Below are 19,524 nucleotides of genomic sequence, written 5' to 3' on the forward strand. Positions count from 1 at the left end.
CTGGGACATATTTCCTTCTGTAACACACAGAAATACTATTATGTTTGGAATCCTGCTTCGGAGGGGTAAGGAATATATAGATTAATGCGACATTTTTTCAATTGGAGTTTCCAGTAGCTGATTCAGCTGGAAGGTAATTTATGCTAACAACTTCCAAGATTTTAAAGCGACGTTTTCTTAACACACGAAAACCTTTTCATTTGGGTGTATGTTCCTAAGTCCAGAATGGGTAAGGAAATCCTCTGTCAGAGACCAGGGATACAACTGACTCTGTCTAAAAGGGAAGGGGAAGAAAAGAAATTACATCCCAGAGGTCTGGAGAAGGGGAGGAAAGGAACTCAGCGGATGGCTTTTAAACCGTGTCCTACAACACAGTTCTCGGTTTTACACACCATTGGCCTCTAGAAAGTTTATCGTAATTTTAATAGGGCCACATCATTTGGGGACTTTAATGTGACACACAGTTGACAGCGGAACGCAGCGGTTTTAGTGGACTGTGATGGAAAAAGGGGAAAGTACACCAGATTGAGCGCAAAAGCTCATGTTCTCGTCCCAGCACTGCCATGACCTAGCTGTGTGATATAAAGCAAGTCTCTTAGTGCGGGCGTCACTTTTCTCATTCATTAAACTAGATTACTTGTGCTAGTTATACTAGATGATCCCTTATTAGCTTTTTGGCATTAACGGTCAATGAAGTTGGGTAAATTCTCCACGGCCAGTGGCTCTCCAATTTATTCTTTACTGTGATCCACAACGAGAAGTACCTTTTCTATTATGACCCAGTTCACATACATGTATAGATTTATATATAAAGGTCTTACACACACACGCACACGGATATATAGTATGATATATGTGTTATACGTGTAACCATATACACATGTATAGGAAATGAAACTGAAAGTTTCATCAAAGAATACCCTTGTCCCCTCAGATGCATCTTGATATTTTTATTCTATTTCATGAAGAAAGAGATGGTCAATTTCCACTAACTTGACTTCATGACCCAGGATGACAATCACCATGACTAGGCACAGTCCTGCACTGTGAGAACAGCCTCAAGGCGAATGCAAGGTGACCGCGTAGGCTAGCGGTGAGAATGCTGACCACTGAAAGGAAAATATAAAAACAGTGTAGATACCAGTCCACACATTGAAGGAATGTATTCTAATTTTAGTAAAAAAAAGTTGTGACACACTAAATAAAAACAACCACTAAGTATAAGTACTCTCCATCAGTGAACTTTCCCGTTTTTTAAGTAATTAAAAAAAATTTTTTTTAATGTTTATTTTTGAGAGGGTGGGGGAGGGGCAGAGAGAGGGAGACACAGAATCTGAAGCAGGCTCCAAGCTCTGAGCTGTCAGCACAGAGCCCGACGCGGGGCTCGAACTCACAGACTGTGAGATCATGACCTGAGCTGAAGTTGGACGCTTAACCGACTGAGCCACCCCAGGCACCCCTTAGGTATTTTTTTTTAAGTTTACTTATTTATTTCTTTTGAGAGAGAGCAAGTACATGCGGGGGAGGGCTGAGAGAGAGAGAGAGAGAGAGAGAGAGAGAGTCAGAGAGAGAGAGAGATTGAGAGAGGACCCCAAGCAGGCTCCACACTAACAGCACAGAGCCCGATGTGGAGCTCAAACTCACGAACCGTGAGATCATGACCTGAGCCGAAAACAAGAGTGTGACGCTTAACCGACTGAGCCACCCAGAGCGCCCTGAACTTTCTTGTTTTTAAGTGATGCATAATTGAACTTTCCGTTTTCAATCTTTTTTTCCCCAATTATTTATTTTTTTATTTGAGAGAGAGAGAAAAAGAGAGAGAGCGAGCTCAAGCAGGGGAGAGGGGCAGAGGGAAGAGTGAGAGAGAATCCCAAGCAGGCTCCGCACTGTCAGCAAGGAGCCCAGCACGGGGCTCAATCTCAACAACAGTGAGATCATGACCTGAGCTAAATCAAGAGTCGGCAGCTTAACTGACTGAGCCACCCAAACGCCCCTTCGTTCTTTTATAGACAAAACTTCTTGAAACTTTCTCTCACCTGTTAGACTGGTTAACTCTTAAATCAAAGGAAACCTAGTGCTTTGGTCAACGAATCATCTTCCATTTATAAACAATTCCTTTTAGCGTTTTCCATAGCTTTTGCTAGAGTATTTTACAAGAGCCCTTGTTTCTTATATATTAACTTTTAAAAGCACTGTTAATAATAATACAATAATATAATGCTTCCCTTCTATTTTCGGAACCTATTTTGAGGGAAGATACCATAAGAAGATTCCAGTCCTTGTGTCTTTTACCCTGTCTTCACATCCTAGATCACCCTCTGTTGGAGTTTTTGAGTTCACGTCTTGGCATGCCAGGGTATCATTGGGATTTCTGTCACGATGCTCATGAATCTAGGGTACCAGGTGACACCTGTAGGTCCCATCACACCATAAGCCAATGATGAGAAAACTGGGTCTCATTTCCCAAGCAGCGTTCCCCTTTTGGCTTTCATCGCTCACACTTTCCCATACGAGCAACCCCCACAGGTATTAAGGGTATTTTCGGTGGTTCAACCACCTAGGGAATATTTCATTTAGGTGAGAAAAATCTCAAAATGTCTTCTTTTTTAGAAGGTCACATGCAAAACAACCCCTTTTAAGGTAACCCTTCTAAACACAAGGTGATTACGGTGTGCATATTTTTAAAAACAGGATATAATGTCCATTTATTAGCCTATAATCTGTACATAATACAAAAATAACTGATCGATATAAAGATTACACTACATCTCTTGTACTTCTTTCGCCTGATACTACTTACACAGATTTACAACAAATTATAAACAACGGAAATTATGAAAGGGTTAAATCTCAGATTTCAATTTCTATTGATTGTTACGATGTTATTTAACACTGTCCTCCCCTAATGGCAAGTAAGTACAGGACTGGAGAATACCGGGCCGCTCCAGAAGCTGGATCACTGGGAGGGACACCATCCTCTGTGTTCCATCCGTCCTGTGAAACTTTCTCAACCTTATCAACTCAACTTTTCTAACATCATCACAGTACCTATGTTATTGAAAATTAACCCCAACCATTCATGCTTTGGATCTGCACAAAAGATCCAGATAACTCCACGTATAGGTAATTGTAGGCTTCCTGTCTATAGTTTTAGCACCTCTACCCACCTCTCCCCCTGCCGTTTTTCTTTTTGCAATATGACATAAGCTAACCTTCCCAGTACATATAATTTCCACCAGATATACATTACATTGTTGAAGAGCAATCAGAATTTTTTTCAGAAGAATCCCTTTCTCAAGATATATTCCTATTAGTTTGCTTTCCTATATCCAGGTAAGCACATTGTGTTATTCCTGAGGCTTTTTTTTTTATACCATCCTATGCTGATCCAAATCAAACAGACCTTTAGAGGGTACTGACAATGACGTCTTCATTAAATATGATCGCTGCTAAAGCTTTAGCTCCGTGTTTGCTCTGTAATGCTGTGCCAAGATATGGCCTTTAGATGTTCCCAGAATCCCTGGAAACGTGACTTATTTGTTTGTGAGCACAAGCTTTAGAGTGATTTTTGCAGCCACAACAAGATATGAGGATGAATCTTTCACTGGGCTGGAAATTTTGTCTTTACCCAACCACTGGGCTTGGAGCCACTTAGAAGAGGACTACTCTACATTGGTGCAACTGTAAAACATAGCAGCATTAAAACAGAGCAAAAGAATTTGCTCTAACAGCGAATTCTCATTTCTTCTGAATATTAAAAGTATTAACATTTCTAAATTCCAATGGCTATTGGTGGGAACTGTAAGGAAGGCCTCACATTGTTTAACTTTTAAAATACAAATTTAAAAAGCCGGTCTTCATAGCCTAGCCTGATGACTTAAAGAAATCAGCAGAGTATCAAAAAATAACCCTAACACTCAAAATGGGCTTTGTTTAGGTATCATAAAGGCTAAGTCAACATAGTGGTTCTACCCTAGGAAGATGGCCAGAGATAACATTTCACAATTTCTACTAGAAGATCTCAAGAAAGCATACTAGTAATTGATGCCCTTCCAGTTTGGCTTTATTTTGAGTAATAGGACAAAAGCACTTAAAAAAAAAAAAAAATGAGACCTCTGAAGAAAGCAAAGGAAAGAGGAAAGTCGAAAGTAAGAACCAAGCACAGCTCCCATCAGCGGGAATGCGGCTGGGGGGCTTTGTCAGAGGGCTCAGAGCCACAGTCCCCTTCCCTGCTTGCCTCCCGTGTGCGCCAGCCTCCGCGCCAGGCAGGAGGGCACGGCAGCGCGAGGAGAGGCAGACAGTTTTGCCGGCTCCCACTTGCTCTTCAGGCCAAAGTCCGGGCAGAAGTTGGCCTTGTGGGGTTCCTGTCGCCCTGCCAACCCGTGGCACTCCAGGGACATTGCTAGGAGAATCCTGGCCAAATCCTGCATGAGAAGTCACCTCCTTCACATTGTCTTCCATGTCGGGGGGTTAGACTAAAAGAGACCCCTTCTGTCAGGTTTTATGGTGTTTGTGCACCAGCCGGGGAAAAGTATGAGAGAGAAAAAGAAAGCAACTTGTTTAACCTCGCACAAGAGAAAGGAGAGAATTCTTCAAAATAGTTGATCTGGGAATGAAGCCCAACCTCCCCAAATCTCGGTTCAGTTTGCTATTTTTTCATTTACTGTTGGTTTTTAACAATTTAAATAATTATCACCCTATCTACTTGGGGCCATCATATCATTGCTTTCTCAAAGAGAGAGTGGTCCAAAGCCATTGTTGCCCAAGTACCGTCCAGAATAAATCTATGCACCATTTGACAACAGTCAGCACACAAAGCATATTCAGACGTATATATGTAGCACCACAGTACAGACACAAATAAGCACATCTTCTCGAAGAGACTTTTATTTGCCGTTCTTAAGGCCATGAACAGGAAGTACTACTTTGAATGAGGTTCTTCTGACACCACGTGTATATAGATGCCCAAATGCATTTTCACATCCACCTGTATAGAGATATTCAGAAGCAAACACGATCATCTCACACATGCACGCGATCTCTTTGCTGAACCAATAAAAACAATGCACGTCCAGGAAATGTTTATTCGAATTTTATTGTACCTTTCGTAAGCAAAGTGGAAATCATAATCTCACATGATTTCTTTCAAATGGATAAACTTAGACAATTTATCAATGCCTCCTTAAATTTTTACACCACACTGAACTCCAACAGGTTTTTGTTTTAAGGTAAACCAGGTTTTCGGTTCTTCCCCGTGGAGAAGTTACTTTCAAGTCAGTGAAAGTTCTTGGCCCATGATTAAAAGTCTTTGCCAATTAGCACTCAACAACTCCAATTCATTTTTTTCTGGTTCAAGATGAGTAGGAGCCTAATAAGGCTGTGATAAAAGGGCAAAAGGCACTGAGAGCCAAAAGCGGATTAATGAGCTCCTCCGTTTATTTGTCTTCCTAACAGCTGAACTGTTACAACTATTGACACTCTTCAAAAGGTTCCGCTCTGAACCCTGTCCAGGCACTGCAGGCTCCAATGGACATCTTCAAATCCAGAGAATGGAGGGGCAAGAGCTTCCCCTGTGTGATGCCAAAACCAACAAAGCCCCATGGATCAGGTAATGAAACTTCAGCTTTTCCCCCTTTGAGATTTATTTACTGGCAGCTGACAAGGGGCAAATTCAGCTCGAATTGTGCAGTCAAGGCCCTGTCAAGCTTTGAGAGGCACCCTTGTCTTGAAGCACCTTCATGACTGGCATTTCACTCAAAAGCCCTCGGCGCTGGTCCTTAACAGCTTATGACATCACAAAGGACACTCCAGACAGATGCCTACATGGCATCCTGCAGCATTTTAAAAGAGAATTAGTGGTTTTAATTATGGTCGTAGTATGAAAGGGAACCATGCAAGCTCCACAGGAGACCTTTGATCAGACCCTTTTGCTAGTACAATGCCACGGAACTGTGACTATTCCTGGTAAGGGGCCTTTTCTTGCTGAATGACTCACCAGTGATCTTTGAATGCAGACAAGCTTCTAGCCCTCCCTCTTCATTAGTGAGCATTTCTATACAGGGGCCTATATAGCGCTTGGAGTCTAGGAGCTATACAATTGGGGGGAAAAGAATCCCTACAGATTCTGGCCTCTACTTAGGAAGTGCTGAAGGACTCGGAGTGACTTTATTCATTAAAACAGGTTGCTATTAATTAACTGTCATAATAAAATAAAGAACTATTATTTGCATTTCTTACTATGTTCTCTTTAGTAATATGTATAAAAGATGCTTGTAACAGAAATGAATTTATTGAACAACTTCCCCCATCCCCCCCCACTGCCCCCCAATCCCCGCCTTTTTTTTTTTTTGCATTTTGGCCGCAGGAGCTTACTAATTATTGGGCCCGGATTTATGAATCCAAATAGAAGTAAAACATAAATATAAAATTAAGCAAGGAACTACAAAATTCTTTTTATTTGCCACTTTATGCAACTGAGAGAAAGCAAACAACAGCTTAGCTTTATTTTTTGATGATTTCAGAGAATCATCAAAGACAATAAAACCCCAACTTTTTTCAAAATATCACTGGGTTGGTGTTTAGCTTGAAGTGTGAGATTATGTAATAACCAGAGCTACTCAAAAAAAAAAAAAAAAAGTATTTTAACTTGAAGAAGAGCAAGATTCACTCTCAAAAAAACACAAAAATCGCTTTTTGGGGAACAGAAAATGTGTCTTTGGTCTGGTATGAATGTTTCAAGAATTTAACCTCAGAACGGATCCCAGTAAAAGGGCCCTTAAAAAGATCCGCAATCGATATTTAAAGTATATGAAAATAACCTATTCTCTGCTAGCATCCAATCAAGCAAAGTCATTAGGTGAAAGACGGAGGAAGTAGGAAGGTTTTTCTGAAAGATTCTCACTGAAATGCTAATTTGGTAACACTGGATAAACAGAATTTGCATAGGGAGCACATGGCAGTAAGGAGCACAGTATACTGAACAGTATACTGCCCTACCACGTTGCTGATATCTGGGAGCTGACTCGGTCTTCGAGTTTTGTGTACAACTTCTTTTCTTGGAGGAAAAACTTTTGGACTTTGGAATTTTGGAAGCGGGAGGATGAGCAGGTTTTTCACATTCTGCTGCCTCAGACATTTTTCTTATTCCTCAGACTCTGCAGTTCTTTTCTCAGGTGCTTTAGAGCAACTAAAATATCAGGCAGCTGTGGATCATTCCGTGCTTTCTGAGTGTAGAGACGGAAATGTCTGATGGTTTCCGATAACAAGACTTCAGGGTCTGAGTCTCCTGCCCGAAGGCGTAACATCCGCTCACAGGCGATGGCATAGTTCTTGTGCCAGTTCACCGGGTGCTCCTTTCGTAAATAGACAATCTCCTTATAGAGCTGAAAAACGGCAAAAATGTTGGTATTCCATTGTTATCCCTTGACTTTTTTTTCAAAAACCAGAAAACACAGAGGAATTAATAACACAAGGAAAAAAAAATCCAAGCGGCCGATAGTCAAAATCTAATCATTGCTAGGCCATGCAGAAAATGCAAGAATGTTACTGTAATTATGACAGTGGCAGGAGGCAAATGTACTTCATCTAAAACTGCTTCTGGGGTTTTCGGATGTGCAGAGGGAACCTAAGACACACGGTGTCAGGACATAATGCTCTTCCTCCAGAAAGATGTTCTGGGAAAGGGATTTAGTTCTAATTCATGGAAAGCTATTTACTCAACAGGCAGAAAGGTTGAAACTCTAAATTTAGCTGTTAGAGGAAAAAAAATAGCTTTCTTTAGAAAACTGCATGGAAAAAGAACTTGAAGGAATTTAAATTTTGACCCTCATTTTCACATAGATTTCTCTCTACATTAAAAACAACAGTAATAACAATAGCAACAATAAAACAGCTCAAACAAATCCATCATCGAATAGGCTGGGTGTAACAGAATTTAAGAGATGTCCTCACGGCGAGATGCTCTTTGGAGCACCCTGTAATTATAATTTTAATAGTTAACACTTTGCCCACAGGAATCAGGAATTTTGTTTTTCCAACATCAGAGATAGCATTAATCGGACAGAGCTGGAATCTTTGGTATTGAGTTTTCCAGGGAGAAACATCAAAATTCAACAAATGAAAGACACAAATCTGCACAACGGGATATTAGACTTGCTTATTTGGAAATTTCACAGCCTTCCTGAGGGCTGTCAGATTGGACTCGGATGTACAGGAACTTGAGGTCAGCAGCAGACTCAACGCGCAGAACAAGCAATGATGCTTTTCTACAGGGACAAGGGCTTTTGCAGTTAGAACTGTATTCATCACATCATTCAGCTGAAAGGAACCCAACAGATCATCTATTGGCCCGACTTCTACTCCAGGGCAGATAAATGCATATGTCATCTTGGTATTTACTAACCTTTAGTCTCCAAGCTGGCCTTTTTTTTTTTTTTTTTTTTTTTTTTAAGTTTATTATTTTGAGAGGGATAGAGAGTGAGAGTGAGGGAGGGGCAGAGAGAGGGAGAGAGAGAAACCTAAAGTCTCCGTGCTGTCAGTGCAAAGCCTGGCTCATAGCTCAAACTCACCAACCGTGAGGTCATGACCTGAGCTGGTATCAAGTCGGATGCTTAACGGACTGAGCCACCCAGGTGCCCCCAAGCTGGCTTTTAAAGCAGTTGGCCCATGCGCTTCTTTCACTCCGTAACAAAGGAAACGGTCACCTCGCACTTGCATGTACGTGGAAACTGTGATGCTATCTTCCACTCCTCCATTCTCTTGGTCAGTTATCCAATGTTTCCCTGTCTTTCCTCAGGTTTTTTTTCATTTTTTTTCTCTGTCTGCTGCTTCTTTTTCCAAGCCTTGCTGACAGGCACAAAGCAGGCACCCAAGAACTGTTCAGAAAACGGTTCGGCTTTCAGAATCCCACCTGGGTTCTGGAGTTCAACACAGAGGCCAGCCCTTCAGTGAGCATTTCCCCAACGGCTCAAGAGGATGAGAGGCTCACTCATGACCTCCCTGTTACAGTCATTAGAGATCAGAATGAACATACCACCCGTCTCTCGAACACTTTGTTACCGACGCATCGTCAACTTCTACCAGGTGGCCTGTTAAGCCACGTGTGCTGTATCTTTTTTTTTTTTTTTTAATTTTTTTTTTTTCAACGTTTATTTATTTTTGGGACAGAGAGAGACAGAGCATGAACGGGGGAGGGGCAGAGAGAGAGGGAGACACAGAATCGGAAACAGGCTCCAGGCTCTGAGCCATCAGCCCAGAGCCCGACGCGGGGCTCGAACTCACGGACCGCGAGATCGTGACCTGGCTGAAGTCGGACGCTTAACCGACTGCGCCACCCAGGCGCCCCATATGTGCTGTATCTTAAGAAGCCGGTCATTTCTCATCACATGGAATTACGTTTCCTCCTCTATGTGAATGTTACCGTGACATTAGTCTTAGCAGACTGTATTCTATTTAGTGGGGACACCAACTTATCGAATGCATTCCTAAAGCTAATGGTGATAGTCCCTGCTCCCCCACTACACCTGAACTTAATGTCTCCTGAACTGAAAGTTCTGCATCAGCTATTGAGTGGAATACTATACACAATGTCTTACACCTAACAAGAACGTTCTTGAAATACCAGTACTGGGGGGGTGGGTTTGTGTTGACCCATCAAGTATTTGACCTCATTTGTCTTGCAAACAAAGTCACATATCTGGAGGCATATGCAAAGAAGACACCCACGGACTTGTGTCCACTGGAAAGAGTAAAGCTTCCAGGTCCAAAGGGACAATGAATCCGTGAATTAGCTTCAGTGGCGCCCTAGCAACGGTGGCCATGGAACAGGTCACTGATGAGGATATGAGGTATCAGTAAGTCTCAGAGATTTCTCCCAACTAAATACTATTTGTTTTTCATGGAATCACAGGGTATGAGAGATGAACAGGATATGACATGACCAGGGCGTGAGAGATAATTAACAAAGCTTAAAGCCCACTTTTATTTTTAGAAAAAATTGAGGCCTGGAATGTTTAACTGACTTACAGTTGACAATTAGTGGTGGAGTAGGCCTTGAACCTGGATCTTCCAAATGCCAGACAGAACTCCAGCTTGCTGCCTCCTGCAATCGATCCCTTGCTGTCCTCGAGTGGGCACCTCGGAGGGTTCTGCCTTTGTCCCTATCGACTGTCCTTCCTCGCCCACTCTCTCACTACCCTGCCCACAGTCTGTCTGGCTAGCTCGTCTGAGCTTTCAAGATGACACTCCAGTGACATCTCCGAAGACTTCCCCCTCCTTCCTCACCACCCCTCGCCAGAGGGGTGTACTCACGTACAGTGTGCTGTTCCCACAGCACCTCTGCAAGACTGAATGTAACCGAGGACTCTATCTTCTGTCTCCCTCTCTAGCCTGCTACCTCTTTGGTAGCAGGGACAATACTTGGTCATCTCCAACACAATATTTGGCACAGACTGGGCGATCAATAAGCGCTCTGTGAGTAAATGAATAAATGAACAATGAACCCACGATCACAGAATTTAGGAGTAAAATGAGTCCTACGGATTGGACGCTGTGTGATTTTGACTTAGCTCTAAACCACTGCCCTGGTGAGTAGACCCACAGCACCTAGAGGCTGCGGAAACACCTCAGGTGCTCACATATATGGCTCCCGGGATCTGGTCTCACTGGCCCATGCCAGGACATCTGTTTCCTACATAGTAGGCTCCAAGATGATCCTTGAAGGTGTCTGAGGAACCCAGGGCTAGAAGTCACAGAAAAGAAGGGGCTCGTTAAAACGGAGCAACAGCAAGCCTGTGCTCCACCCTCTCTTTTCCCGTCAGTGAGGACCGCCTACACAAGAGTCTGTGTGTGGCCGGGCCATCTGAAGGTTGGGTTGGCTTCAGTCAGAAGACAGGGCCACAGTCAGAAGACAGAGCCTCTTGCCAAGACCCTTTATCTTTCTCATGAAATCCCACCCAGCCAGGAACCTATACTTTCGAGTGCAGCCAGGGTCATGACTTTTGTCTAGAGGGCAAACCTGTCAGAACTTGTCTGGTGGTGACTGTTTCCTGTTCCAATGGCTTCCTATTAGTTTCCTCTGCTGTTGTAACAAATCAGCACAGACATAATGGCTTAAGACAGTATACATTTATTATCTTACCCTTCTGGAGGTCAAAATGCATAAAATCGAGGATTTTGTAAAAGCAGCAGCGCTGTGTTCTTCAAGGAGGCTCTAGAATCTGTTTCTTTGCCCTTGGTGGCTTGCAGAGGCTGCCTGCACTCCCTACCTTGTGGCCCCTTCCTCCCATCTTCCATGCCAGCCACGTAGCGTCTTCGAATCTTTTCCTCTGACCTCTGCTTGCATCATCACGTCTCCTTCTCTCTGACCCTCCTGCCTCCTTCTTAAAAGGGCCATGTGATTATGCTGGGCCCACCTGGATAATCCAGGATAATCTCCCCACCTCAAGATCCTTAACTTAATCACATGAGCAAAGTCCCCTTTGTCACGTAAGGCCGTATATTCACAGGTTTCAGAGATTAAGACATGGACATCATTTGCCAACCACACCGGTTACTTTAGACATTATTTATGATGTACGAGTAGTTTTCCATTTATACTGCTTTATAAAAGCCATATGAAACTAGAAACAAAAAAGTAAAAACTCTACTGGGATACACACTCCCTCCGTTCTAATCCCCACCACCTTCCTCCCAAATATATTTATATATATAAAAATGGAACATACGTTATATGCGTGAGTGTAGAGTTGAGCCTTCACATTTGGAGGTACATTTGCTGTTTCTGCCAGGTTAAAGATGAAGAACGGGGTTTTCATCCTGGGAGTGCGGGGGTGGGTGGGAATCTTCATTAAAACCATGATGTCAAATTTCACACGTACAGCTACATCGACCAGATTTTTCCACTGATAAGGAACACACCAAACCCTTTACTGCATTGTTTGTACCTCTCCCATATTCACAGAAGTTTATTCTGAACCAACAGCAACTCCTTCTTTCCCCACTGCCAACACGCTGCATCCGCACTGCTTGCCAAAGTTTTTAGAAAAAGAGCTTAAATTCATCATCGCTATTATACATCATTTCATTCTTCCTCCAGATGCACATTACTGTCATGCAGGAGCAGCCAGGAAGGGGGAGACTTGCTGAGTTTGTCAGTACACCCCTGAAGGGACCCATCGCCACGGCTCATGCCACGTGTGACGAGTTCTTGCAAAGGTAGCTGGACTCTTTGACCACATGCACTCATCCAAACTGTATTCAGCACGCCCGTTAAATCAATACCTGCCTGAATAATGACTGGCTTCCTTCTTTTAGGTGATTTCCCCCCCAGCTTTCCTACATTCAGTCACAGTAAAGTGTTGTACAAACATACGGTGCGGTGCATCTTTGATCAGTTCTTCAAAGCAAGTATTTGTCCCTATAGCTAGGCTGATAACTTGAATTATGCTGTTTTCTGGCTTTTCAAAAAACACTATTGCATAAACCACAGTACATCTATTTTTGTAATTGCTATTTTGGAGCTGTATTTCTGGACACTTTTTTTAAAAGCTCTTTAAACTTATGTAAATCCTTTATATCATAACTCAATCCTCAGTGTGGAGCACAGTCCCGGGCTCAGATTGGGCACCCTTCCTTTGCCGAAGGAAGTACTTCCTATGTACTTGGTATCACCCTCTGTATACCACTTAGGACTTTCATATTAATATCCAGGCCAAAGTCTGTTAGCATTAGAGATTTTGAATGTTTCAAAATAATGGCAGTCAACGGCATCACCACAACGTGTTCCATACAGGCACAACAGGAAAGTATAGCATCTAGGACGTTGATATTCAAATCTGCTCCCTTAGACTGTAAGCCCCTCGAGGGCAGGAAATGTGTTGTATTCATATGTGTAGCTTCCAAGCCTGGCATGGTGTCTGGCCTCTGGGAAGTATTCAGCAGGTGCTTAATTAAATTAGCACATTCCACATGGATCCAGGGCAGTATTAACTGCCCCTCAACAATTACACTCGCTTTGGTTTACTCGAGGCGGAGAGAGAGCACCGGAGCACAGCGCTGTGCCTGAGTCAGGGAGATGTGAGTTTCAGACTCCCATCACTTGCAGCAATCTGGCATTGGCCAGTAACCTCTCTACCTTCAGTGTGTTTCTTTTGTAAGATGGGGATAATAGTAACTTCTTCATAGGTTGTCGTGAGGATGAAATGGGATTATTAATGTACAATGATTAGCACAACGCCTCAAACAAAATGACCGCTCATAAATGTTATTTTTATCATACCACTGACCCCCTACCCTACTGGCTGCTTCCCTGCCATATGAAAAACAGACCACAAACACGTAAGTGTAGGACAGTCACCTTGCTTGCCACATCTCTTCGTTGGCCACAGATTCCCAAGAAGATGGGTCAAACCTGCAGTTACAAGAAAGCAGTGAGAGTTTTCTGCAAGCTACGTTTATTGCTACAGGCAGGTATGGAATCCTTGTTTTATAATCTTACAAGGCAATAAAATAGGTTGGATCTTGAAGTACTGATAGGGACGGAAATAATAAACTTATCCTAGAAAAGTCTGATCCTTAGGAACTTGAAATTTTGGTAAATGTATTCTTCATCTGCATAATGAGCCCCGGTGCCTCATGGGAGCAAACGAAGGATTAGTGGGAAGAGGTTGGAGGCATCTGAGGAACCAGCTGTTCCCAAGAACTGCAAGATGGGCAACAGGGCAGGGGCGAGGCCTCGGTCACTCTATGGACACAGCTAAGAGCCAAACAGCTGTGAAGCTAGGGGATAAGCTTGAGAGAGGGGACTCGTGGCTTTGATAAAAATCACTGCTGGAGCCAGGACGCTGCTCAAAGAACAATGGCTAAACCATCTGCTGGATTTTGACTTCTCTTAATTAAATTTCTTATTATGTGTCTATTTTGATGGAATGGAAATAACGAGTGGTGTCCTGTATTTGTGCTATGGTCACTGTTGGCAGAAAAGGTTATTTTCTTTCTTTTTTTTAAAGTAAGCTCTACGCCCAAGGTGGGGCCCGAACGCACAACCCCAAGATCAAGAACGGCACACTCTACTGATCGAGCCAGCCAGGTGCCCAGAATAGATTATTTTCTAACTTCTCACAATGGTCATGGAGTGCTTTTTTTTAAATATACATAGGTAAGTTTATTTATTTATTTTGAGAGAGAGTGAGCAAGTAAGAGCGGGGGGAAGGTCAGAGAGGGGGAGAGGGAGAGACTCCCATGCAGGCTCCCCATTGTCAGCGTGAAGCCCACCATGGGGCTCGAACTCACGAACCATGAGATCATGACCTGAGCTGAAATCAAGAGTTGGACACTTAACCGACTGAGCCACCCAGGCACCCCTATGGAGTGCTTTGATATAAACCTACTTCTCATCTCTGGTTGGTGCACTGTGGACTGTTTGCACATATTGATTCAAAAAATCTTTGTAGCATTTTTCATATGATCTCGCCTGTCCTTGAATTATAAGCAATAATTTTTTTTTTAATGTTTATTTACTTTTGAGACAGACAGAGACAGAGCATGAACGGGGGAGGGTCAGAGAGAGAGGGAGACACAGAATCCGAAGCAGGCTCCAGGCTCTGAGCTGTCAGCACAGAGCCTGACGCGGGGCTCGAACTCACAGACCGTGAGATCATGACCTGAGCCGAAGTCGGACGCTTAACCGACTGAGCCACCCAGGCGCCCCTATAAATAATAATTATCTAATCTTTAAGTAATTCATAACTTAAGAAATAGTCAAGAGAAGCACATTTCTAGAGATGGTGACTCAATTTTCATATGGGTGAGAGTCAGCTCTATAGAGATGCTTCAAGGAAGACTGATCACACCCCCAAACAACATAACCAGGATAATGACTTTTTCCTAATGAGTAGGAAAAAGTTACTCAAGGGCCAGTCTCCTCTATAGACAAGTTATGTGCTACTCCTGAAGAGAGGAAAATATGGCAAGTTCGTGCGCATAAAAACTCTCACGGGAAACAGTACCTTGTAAAGCTCTACTGCAGTTGATGGATCTCTTCCACCTTTAGGGTGCGAGACAGAGGATGGTGGACAATATGGCGTCACAAGAGCTGGAAGCGGAAGGTGCAGGGCACCAACCTGTTGTGGTGCCCACTCAACTGCAGCCCCCCCTTCCCCTCCCATCTCCCTACTGTTCTTCAAACATGAGAACAAGAAATACATGTTCTCTGTTACAATTCATGTGGGCAGCAAATAATACTAATAACTAATTTAAAAAAATCAAAACTATTCATAGGCATCTCAAAATTTAGTTTTTTAAGCACACAAAACTGCCATACTCTGATGAAAAACAGAACTGCTGTTCCTACCTTCCATATTCTTCGGTCCAGTTATAGATATTTCTTGTGAGTTTAATCCATTCCTCGGGGTTGAATACAATCTCCGAAGGAACTAATTTGTCACAAGAACCCCAAGGCCAAAGTGAATAGTTCTTTTTCCAGGTTGGGTCACCTTCATGAATTCCTATGCAAACGAATGTTTTCTTCCTATTGAAAACAGAAAAGAAAATATTTTTAACTCAAAGTTCTAAATGTTAATAAATACAACTCATAAAGGGTCATTTTTGACTCCTTGAACCTTGGTTAGCAATAAACAATTGGTAAACCTTTCGGTTTATTTAAATCTTTCCCAAATAGACCGTTTAGAATTTATATTAGTGCAAAAAAAGCTGTTTGGGAGAGCTGGGGAGAAGTTAACAGACATAAATAATAAAACCTACCTGCTCAAAACATAAGAAATCATTTGGGGACAAGCATTATTATAATGAAAGAAAGCTTCTGTGGTCCTGTTTCACATGTAAACTTAAACATTATTTGACACCTTTCTTTTTTCATTTTACAGGTGGAAATATACATCTTCATTTGTTTCCCTGCTTAGAAGTAGTTTCTCCTTCCTCAAATTCCCATTGCACTTTCTTCTTCTCTTTTATTGTTACTGTATTGTACTTATTGTTTGCATTCACAAATCTCCCCAAGTAGCCCAGAAGCATCCTGAGGATAGGCTCTCTATCTCTGAATTAACTCTAAACCACACATAGCAGGATGCTTAGCTAATCCACCATATTTGCTGACTAAAATCAATTAGATTGAATAAACTATAAAAAGCTTCAAATCCTGCAAAAATTAGGAATAGAAATGGTTTAAAAAGGTTGGTTTAAACTCACTATAATCGAATAGTTCTGTTCCAATTTGTGGTGTGTGACTGGGTAGCTATTACGAAATAGGAAAAAAGACGTATATTAGAAGAAATTACTTGAAAGTAATAAAAGACGCCATCAACTTTGAAACAAGATACTTCCAGCTTAGATTTTAGGTTTTTTCCCACCATCTCTGACCTCTGTGATTTGGAGGAAATTACTTAACTACCTGTGTCTAGTCTCCTCAGCTGTGAAATGGGCAAACCCTCTCAGAGCTGTTCAAGATTAAGTGGGGATCTGATACCAAAGTGCGGTTTTATTTTTATTTTTATTTTTATTTATTTATTTATTTATTTTTTAATTTTTTTTTTCAACGTTTATTTATTTTTGGGACAGAGAGAGACAGAGCATGAACGGGGGAGGGGCAGAGAGAGAGGGAGACACAGAATCGGAAACAGGCTCCAGGCTCCGAGCCATCAGCCCAGAGCCTGACGCGGAGCTCGAACTCACGGACCGCAAGATCGTGACCTGGCTGAAGTCGGAGGCTTAACCGACTGCGCCACCCAGGCGCCCCACCAAAGTGCGGTTTTAAAACAGAATAAGAGTTCTGGTTTTGGGGAAGATGGAGGAAGCACGCTCCACTCTGTCTCCCCCACTGCATACTAGACTTCTTGGACAGAACGCCTGGAATCTGAGGACTCTGAAGAGTAAATGGCAGAAACAAGCACAGGGAAAGACACCGGAATTCTGAGTTCTACCAAACCTGTGGGGAGTTTACCATTTCCCCACTGCTGATATTGCCTAGCCTGGACTCAAGGGAAGCCTAATGCCAGGTGAGGACAAAAAGAGCTCCAAGAAAAGCCCCTGTTTTCAAGCCCAAGAAGGAGGAAAGGGAAGGCTGGGGAGAGTAGAGGAAATCCCCTGGATCTCCCCTCCTCTCCTTCCCCAGGCACCAGGAAGTACTGTGCCAGTTACAGAGGCAACAGCACAGCGACGGCAGGGGCAACCAGCAGGTTCCTACAGTTCTGAAGGCAAGGAACACCTCTCTAATCAGAGGAGCTGTGGCTGCAAGAGCCAGGAGCAAATCCTCACTGCTCTTTACCTCTGTGCGGCCTCTGGCAGCCTGGCCCCAGACACAGACACAGTCACAGGACTTGCGTGGCAGGTGAGGGAAATTAAAGCTCCAGCTTTCCGGCCAAACAACCAGGAAAGAAGGCTCCAAAGAAGGAAAAGGGCAAGAGTGAAGACAGAAAGGAGGGAGGTCAAGAGAGCAATCCCATGAAGTTGTGTAGGAACTCCTGGCATATCTCCGAGCTCAGCATGCATGGATCTGACCCTAAATAGACTCTGAGAAATGAGTCACTGGACAGATGGCCACCCAAGGCCCAGACTGAGTAATGGGCAGCACACAGGTATTGATTCAGATCGCACTGCAAATGCTTTGAAAACAGAACCAATATTGGAACTACAGGACACAGAAGGCAGGTCAGAATTTGCAGCCTGAGATTTACCTGGCTGACAGCCTGCTACACCAACAAACAAACAAATCAACATTCTCGTTAGGATTTAAATAAGGCCCAAATATCCAAAATGTCCAGGATATAATCCAAAAATGATTTGGCTTATAAAGAAGCAGGAAAATCTCAATTCACAAGGGAAAATATAATCAATAGATGTGAATTCCAAAATGGTACAGATGTTAGAATTGCCAAAGACTTTAAAATATCAATTATAACAATGCCCCAAGAAGTAAAGGCAAATACTCTTGAAATGAATAGAAAAATAGAAAAATCTCAACAAAGAAACAGAAGATATAAAAAGGAACCAAGTAGAAATTACAGACCTGAAAAATATGATGGAAATTAAAAATTCATTAGATGGGCTTAATGTAAGTCTGGAGAGAGAGAGAGAGAGGGAGGAAGACAGAGAGAGAAGCAGACAGTAAACTGAATGGTGACAGATCAAGAGAAATGAGACGATTTAAACCACAAGCAAAAAGACTGAAAAAAAAAAAAAAAGTACAGTCTCATGCACCTGTGAGACAGTGCCAAAAGGTCTAATGTTCATGTCATCAGAATCCCCGGTGGAGAAGAGAAAAAATGTGAAGCAGAAAAAGTATTTAAAGAAATAATGTCAAAAAATCTCCCAAATTTTGTGAAAGACACAATCTTACAGATTTAAGCAGCTCAGCGAACACCAAACAGGTTAGACTTAAAGAAATCCATGCTCAGATACGCCATAACCAAACTGCTAAAAACCAAAGACACAATCTTGAAGGCAGCCACAGAAAAACAACACATTTCACACAGAGAACAATGATGATGATATCCTGGGATCAAAAGAAGGGCAACAGATATGATAAATATCTAGATACATACCTTAAATTATTTTTTCTCTTAAATTAAAAAATATATGTATGACAGATGAAAACAAAAATTATCAAGTATCTGGTATCATTAATATATATGATAACACAAAAGTGAGGAGGTTAAAGGGACTTATATGGCAGTAAGTTTTCTATATGCCACTCGAAGTAGCAAAATATTAATCCTAAGTAGACTGTGAAAAGTTATGTATACTGTGATTCTCAAGATCAACTGTTAAAAAAAAATTTACCAAGAGACATAGCAAACAACTGAATAATTTAAAATGGAATACTAAAAAAATCAAAATTTCCAAAATATGACAGGAAAAGGGAAGCAGTGGACTGAGAAACAGAGGGAACAAACTGAGAGCAAATAATGAAATGGTAGACATACATCTAAATACGTCAATATTTTCATGAAATGCAAATGGTCTAAATACACCAATGAAAAGATAGACATTGTCAGAATGGAAAATAAAACAAGACCCAGATATATGCTGTCTACAAGAAACCCACTTTAACTATGATATGGGTGGTTAAGAACAAAAGAATAAAAAAGATAGAACATGAAAACACTACTCAAATTAAAACCCAATCATGGGGCGCCTGGGTGGCGCAGTCGGTTAAGCGTCCGACTTCAGCCAGGTCACGATCTCGCGGTCCGTGAGTTCGAGCCCCGCGTCGGGCTCTGGGCTGATGGCTCAGAGCCTGGAGCCTGTTTCCGATTCTGTGTCTCCCTCTCTCTCTGCCCCTCCCCCGTTCATGCTCTGTCTCTCTCTGTCCCCCCAAAAAAAAAAAAAGTTGAAAAAAAAAAACCCAATCAAAAACCCAGAAGAGTTTTTTCTTTTGTAGATACAAAGATGAAAATGCCATTTAATGAAGAAAGGATGTTTTCAACAAATATTAGGACAACTTGACATTTATACACAAAAACAAAACAACAACAAAGAATCCCCAAGAACCTTGTCTTAATCCCTTGCCCT

At 42.3% G+C, this 19,524-nt stretch overlaps 1 protein-coding gene across 9 annotated transcripts in view; it reads right to left on the reverse strand.

Annotated features, from left to right (window-relative positions):
* The window catches only part of TMEM260 (transmembrane protein 260), a 91,118-nt gene that overhangs the window by 16,790 nt on the left and 54,804 nt on the right, over positions 1 to 19,524 (reverse strand). For 2 of the 9 annotated variants that reach the window (XM_025919504.2, XM_086709678.1), the window contains 4 exons: positions 15,350 to 15,526; positions 13,355 to 13,408; positions 11,724 to 11,814; positions 6,428 to 7,382 (listed from right to left, as the gene is read on the reverse strand). In XM_025919504.2, coding sequence (XP_025775289.2) covers positions 7,128 to 7,382; positions 11,724 to 11,814; positions 13,355 to 13,408; positions 15,350 to 15,526 — 577 coding nt within the window. In that variant the 3' untranslated portion in view covers positions 6,428 to 7,127. Of the gene's footprint in view, positions 1 to 930; positions 1,110 to 3,174; positions 4,492 to 6,427; positions 7,383 to 11,109; positions 11,379 to 11,723; positions 11,901 to 13,354; positions 13,409 to 15,349; positions 15,527 to 19,524 lie in introns of those variants that run through there. The other 7 variants (XM_086709674.1, XM_086709675.1, XM_086709673.1 and 4 more) reach the window with 7 other exon arrangements.

This window comes from Puma concolor, chromosome B3 (genome assembly GCF_028749965.1).
Source record: "Puma concolor isolate L17-30 chromosome B3, mPumCon1.1.hap2, whole genome shotgun sequence".
Classification (NCBI taxonomy): Eukaryota; Metazoa; Chordata; class Mammalia; order Carnivora; family Felidae; genus Puma; species Puma concolor.